The 6,588-nt window shown below is 47.8% G+C and overlaps 1 protein-coding gene across 1 annotated transcript in view; it reads right to left on the reverse strand.

The window, feature by feature from the left end:
* Positions 1-269, reverse strand: part of cax1 (cation/H+ exchanger protein 1) — a 44,010-nt gene extending 43,741 nt beyond the window's left edge. Inside the window, exon 1 of the mRNA XM_068005198.1 lies at positions 135-269. Within this exon, the coding sequence (XP_067861299.1) occupies positions 135-195 (61 nt within the window). The 5' untranslated portion in view covers positions 196-269. The remainder of the gene's footprint in view (positions 1-134) is intronic.
* Between the last annotated feature and the right edge of the window lie 6,319 nt (positions 270-6,588).

The following is a 6,588-nucleotide window of genomic DNA, read 5'->3' on the forward strand; positions in this document are numbered from 1 at the left end:
ACCTGAAGCCCAACAGGTAAAGCAGGGAATGGGGGGGGGGGGGGGGGGTAGGAGGCGACCCTGAGGCCGTGGGAAGCGCCGGGCGAACTGTAGCGAGTTAAAGCCGGGATTACAATGTTGCACAGGCTCCTTACACAGCGCGTCCTGGGTGCTCCGTCTCCGCACCTCCATCTCGGGCTCCGGCTCGATCTCCATGACTTGCTGCTCTCCGAACCCTGTCCCCCTCTCCTCCCCGCACCACCACCTGCTGCTGATTAACCCGCCCGGTTTCCAGCGGCTCATTAAACCCCGCACCGCTTCCCCTTTTATAACAACTGCGCAGGCGCTTCCCCCCCCCCCCTTTCTCTCCCCGGCAAAGCCTCCTGGGAGTTGTAGTCTGCTGCCCTCCCCCCATCGCGGTGCATTCTGGGAGTTGTAGTCCCCCCCCCCCCCACACACACACACACACACACGTTCCACCCTTGTTTAAGAAGGGGACCAAAAGACTACAACTCCCAGCCAGCTGCTTCCGTGAGTTGCTTTGATTATAGTTGTGGGAGGGAGTTTTTTGTACCTCGAACTTGTGTTAAAGTTGTTCAAACATCACCTCAACACCCCACACCACCCACCCCCCCCCAGCAACTCCCTGAAAACAAAATGTATTTGTTGAAATAAAATTGGGAACGCTGGAAATCTGAAATAAAACCTGAAAGTGCTGCAAAGGCACGACAGGTGCATCAGCGTCAGACTGGAACAAGAGGCAGCCATTCAGGCCCTCGATTCTGTTCCTCCATTCATTTAGATCATGGCTGATCTGTATCTTAAGAAAAGACATACTTGCTCTCAGTTAATCCCGGGGATGAGGGAGCGGACATATGAGGAGAGGTTGAGTAGATTGGGACTCTACTCATTGGAGTTCAGAAGAATGAGAGGCGATCTTATTGAAACATGATGTGGAGATGATGGACTGGGGTTGACAAATGTAAGGAATCTTACAACACCAGGTTGTGGTCCAACTGTTTTATTTGAAAATCACAAGCTTTTGGAGGCTTTCTCCTTCGCCAGGTGAGCGTCACCCTCACCTGACGAAGGAGAAAGCCTCCGAAAGCTTGTGATTTTCAAATAAAACAGTTGGACTATAACCTGGTGTTGTAAGATTCCTTACATTTATTGAAACATATAAGATTGTGAAGGGGCTTGATCGGGTGGATGTGGTAAGGATGTTCCCAAGGATGGGTGAAACTAGAACTAGGGGGCATAATCTTAGAATAAGGGGCTGCTCTTTCAAAACTGAGATGAGGAGAAACTTCTTCACTCAGAGGGTAGTAGGTCTGTGGAATTTGCTGCTGTGGAAGCTACATCATTAAATAAATTTAAAACAGAAATAGACAGTTTCCTAGAAGTAAAGGGAATTAGGGGTTACGGGGAGCGGGCAGGAAATTGGACATGAATTTAGATTTGAGGTTAGGATCAGATCAGCCATGATCTTATTGAATGGTGGAGCAGGCTCGAGGGGCCGATTGGCCTACTCCTGCTCCTATTTCTTATGTTCTTATGTTCTTATTTAGGTGCCTTGGTTCCATACTGATTAATACCCTTGCCTAACAAAAATCCATCAATCTCAGTTTTGAAATTGCCAATTGACCCGCACCCTCAACAGCTTTTTGGGGGAGTGACTGAGAAGGATAAGGGTTTTCTTTCTGTTGGGGGAAGGAGATGAGGCTAATAAGCATGTTTTGTTTTATTGCATGCAAGCCGGAAAAAAAATTACATTCACACGTAATTTGTTAAAAATCTTAGATCTCCGCACACTTCCTGTCAAACTTTTTCATTATAAATTCCTATGGCCATATTTATAATGGAACTGCCTATGTAAACTTCATAGAATCATAGAGTGCAGAGGAAGCCATTCAGCCCATTGTGCTTGTGCCCGCTCTTTTCAAGAGCTATCCAATTAAACCTACTCACTTGTTCTTTTCCCATAGCCCTGCAAGTGTTTCCTTTTCAAATATTTATCCAATTCTCGTTTGAAAGTTACTATTGAATCTGCTTCCATCACCCTTTCAGGCAGTGCATTCCAGATCATAACACTTGCTGCCTAAAAAAAAATCCTCATCTCCCCCCTGGTTCTGTTGCCAATTATCTTAAATCTGTGTCATCTGGTTACCAACCTTCCTGCCAGTGGAAACAGTTTCTCCCTATTTACTTTATCAAAACCTCTTATCATTTTGAACACCTCTATTAAATCTCCCCTTAACCTTCCCTTTAAAAACAACCCAGCTTCTCCAGTCTCCCCACATAACTGAAGTCCCTCATCCCTGGCACCATTCTAGTAAATCTCCTCTGCACCCTCTCCAATTCCTTTGTCCCGCCATGATGCGTAAGATTGCCAGGGAGGGTCCCTCCGAATACTGTCCCAAGGCCTACTGCGCACCCATGTGACCTTGGTTCACCAGTTCACTCAAAATTTTCCATGACCAGTGGGCACTGCAGAATGTGGTCTTGCCTCATGATGATGAGAATAGAATTATTATTTAAACTCTCTTCACTCATGCACCAATAGTTTGAGTGGGCCGTTTGTTACATCTTAGTGCCCTCCTCTTGTTTGGTGGCTTTCACCTCATGCCTAATGCCACATAACTGAAGTTCCTCATCCCTGGCACCATTCTAGTAAATCTCCTCTGCACCCTCTCCAATGCCTTGTCACGCTATGATGCGTAAGATTGCCAGGGAGGGCCCCTCCGAATACCGTCCCTATGGTTCAATTGAAAATAGGAACTTGTGCAGTAATTACACAGTTCTGCCCGTGGTGGCGCTGTAGAGTGACACGTTTACATAGTTCCATTAAGTGGGGAACATAGGAATTTATAACAGGAATACAAAAATGAGCATATGACTTTAAAATGGGCACCGATATATTCCTCCACACCCTGGTTCAATTATCCCCTGCCCTCTAACCCCACTTCAAACGAAAACTGAACTTGGTCTTGATTCCCTATGTGCAATGCTACAGGAGATTGACTAGACAGTGCGTCCTTGATCTGGATTCCCCCACCAGTGGAAATATCTCCTTTGTATCTATCGAATCCTTTTATCATTTAGAAAACCACAGTTAGATCACCAAAAAACCCCCCTCAGAATATTGATTTTAAGGTTCTTGTCCTCATTTTCACATTCCTCCATGGCCTCACCAAATCCAGGCTGGACATTTTATAAAAAGCCAGTGTGTATGCATGAAACGGTCCAATCGTACGTGCAAGAAACAGGATGGGTCGCACATGTAAAACAATCGAACTGACTGCACCTCCCCGCCTCCTTTTTGAAACATATTGATTGCCAAGCTGCCAGCACAGACTGTCCGGTTCAAAAGAGGATGGGCTGATAGGTTACAAGGCTGGTGTGTAGGGTGTCAGGGCAAGATTGGCAATTTAAATCCTGTATCGGGGCAGTTTTTGTGCTGTGGATCCATGTCCTGTGGTTCTTGTCCCTCGTGGTACGTTGTAAGTTTTACCAGGCCTTCCAGATGGAGGAACCTCAGCACTTCCCCCACCGCTCATGCATAGCGGCCTCCTGGACGAGGTACAGCAGGGCGCCTAGCTCCCACAGAACTCTACTTCAGCACGGAGTCAACACCTTCCAGACAGGAGCGGAAAATAACAAGAGAAAAAAAAAAGCCTCTACGCTGCTGCTGTCTACAACTCCCCATCCCCATGGGGAATATTTGATCAGTCGCAGTCTATGGCTATCCCCAACTGCATCTGATGTGGAGATGCCGGTGATGGACTGGGGTTGACAATTGTAAACAATTTTACAACACCAAGTTATAGTCCAGCAATTTTATTTGAAATTCACAAGCTTTCGGAGGCTTCCTCCTTCCTCAGGTGAATGCTGTGGAAATGAAATCCTCGAACCTCTCGCATTTATAAATCACAGAACAATACCTGGTGATTACAGACATTCTTTCCAACTGCCCGTTGCCAAGGCAATCAGTGTGCAGACAGACAGGTGTTACCTACAAGGTCTCCGAATATACAAACCACCAAAAAAAACCAGAGATAGAGAGGCAGAAACATGGAAAAGACAGCAAATGACCCGTTATATTAAAGACAGATAACATTTGTTCGCTGGTGGGGTAACGTGTAGCGTGACATGAACCCAAGATCCCGGTTGAGGCCGTCCTCATGGGTGCGGAACTTGGCTATCAATTTCTGCTCGACGATTTTGCGTTGTCGTGTGTCTCGAAGGCCGCCTTGGAGTATGCTTACCCGAAGGTCGGTCGCTGAATGTCCTTGACTGCTGAAGTGTTCCCCGACTGGGAGGGAACCCTCCTGTCTGGCGATTGTTGCACGGTGTCTGTTCATCCGTTGTCGCAGCGTCTGCATGGTCTCGCCAATGTACCATGCTCTGGGGCATCCTTTCCTGCAACGTATGAGGTAGACAACGTTGGCCGAGTCACAGGAGTATGAACCATGCACCTGGTGGGTGGTGTCCTCTCGTGTGATGGTGGTATCTGTGTCGATGATCTGGCATGTCTTGCAGAGGTTACCGTGGCAGGGTTGTGTGGTGTCGTGGACGCTGTTCTCCTGAAAGCTGGGTAATTTGCTGCTCGACTCATCGATCGACAGTTCCGACGGGCCACAGCGAAAAATCGCATAGACCTCCTCAAGAGACTAACACAGGACGCAACCAACAGAGTACCCTTCATCATCCAGTACTTCCCCGGAGCGGAGAAACTACGCCATGTTCTCCGCAGCCTTCAACATGTCATCAATGACGACGAACACCTCGCTATGGCCATCCCCACACCTCCACTACTCGCCTTTAAACAGCCACCCAACCTCAAACAGACCATCGTTCGCAGCAAATTACCCAGCTTTCAGGAGAACAGCGTCCACGACACCACACAACCCTGCCACGGTAACCTCTGCAAGACATGCCAGATCATCGACACAGATACCACCATCACACGAGAGGACACCACCCACCAGGTGCATGGTTCATACTCCTGTGACTCGGCCAACGTTGTCTACCTCATACGTTGCAGGAAAGGATGCCCCAGAGCATGGTACATTGGCGAGACCATGCAGACGCTGCGACAACGGATGAACAGACACCGTGCAACAATCGCCAGACAGGAGGGTTCCCTCCCAGTCGGGGAACACTTCAGCAGTCAAGGACATTCAGCGACCGACCTTCGGGTAAGCGTACTCCAAGGTGGCCTTCGAGACACACGACAACGCAAAATCGTCGAGCAGAAATTGATAGCCAAGTTCCGCACCCATGAGGACGGCCTCAACCGGGATCTTGGGTTCATGTCATGCTACACGTAACCCCACCAGCGAACAAATGTTATCTGTCTTTAATATAACGGGTCATTTGCTGTTTTTTCCATGTTTCTGCCTCTCTATCTGTTTTTTTTGGTGGTTTGTATATTCGGAGACCTTGTAGGTAACACCTGTCTGTCTGCACACTGATTGCCTTGGCAACGGGCAGTTGGAAAGAATGTCTGTAATCACCAGGTATTGTTCTGTGATTTATAAATGCGAGAGGTTCGAGGATTTCATTTCCACAGCATTCACCTGAGGAAGGAGGAAGCCTCCGAAAGCTTGTGAATTTCAAATAAAATTGCTGGACTATAACTTGGTGTTGTAAAATTGTTTACAACTGCATCTGAGGCAATGATTCAAGTAGTGACTTTTTTTACGCTGCTGTAGAATTGCTTTCAGTGGGTTAGAAACATGAATGTTTCTCCCGGTTAAATACTGGACCTATTAAAGGCTAAACAGTATAGAATGGAGCCTACATTGCTCTGAAATATGAAGAAGCTGTGCTTTCGTGTCCAGTTAATAGGACCTTTCTCTTGTATCAAATATAGCTAACGAGTGAGATTGGAATGCAGTGTTTGGGAGCGAGCCCGACATGAAACTGCAATGAGAGGAATTGTTCCAAGCTCTATTTTCTGCAGTGTCTGTGCTTTGTTTATTGAAACGTTTATTACATTTTAAGTACCAGAGCTGAACTTCCCACACTGGCATTTGTGAATAATTGGCCAGAATCTTTGGGCAGTCTCATTCAATGAGCTTTTTCCTTCCAGAACGCTGACGTCCCAGATCCAGCAACCCCTACTGTACCAGGCTGGCCAGTTCCATTCTCCCCCCAGCCCTCTACTGGTCTCTCCCACGCTGGCTTAACGTTGCAGCAGTGATTGCTGGAGAGTAGTGTGAGCCGGTGCTGTTCTCCCCTCTGTTCACATTTCCATCTGGCACTGTCCTCTGCTGGATGAAGACGCATCCTTTTGGTGTGCCCGGTTTAGGACAGGTAGACGTATCCCATTACCGTGCCCGGTTTAGGACAGGTAGACGTATCCCATTACCGTGCCCGGTTTAGGACAGGTAGACGTATCCCATTACCGTGCCCGGTTTAGGACAGGTCGACGTATCCCATTACCGTGCCCGGATTAGGACAGGTCGACGTATCCCATTACCGTGCCCGGATTAGGACAGGTAGACGTATCCCATTACCGTGCCCGGTTTAGGACAGGTCGACGTATCCCATCACCGTGCCCGGATTAGGACAGGCAGACGTATCCCATTACTATACCCAGTTTGA

This window comes from Heptranchias perlo, chromosome 24 (assembly GCF_035084215.1).
Source record: "Heptranchias perlo isolate sHepPer1 chromosome 24, sHepPer1.hap1, whole genome shotgun sequence".
NCBI lineage: Eukaryota > Metazoa > Chordata > Chondrichthyes > Hexanchiformes > Hexanchidae > Heptranchias > Heptranchias perlo.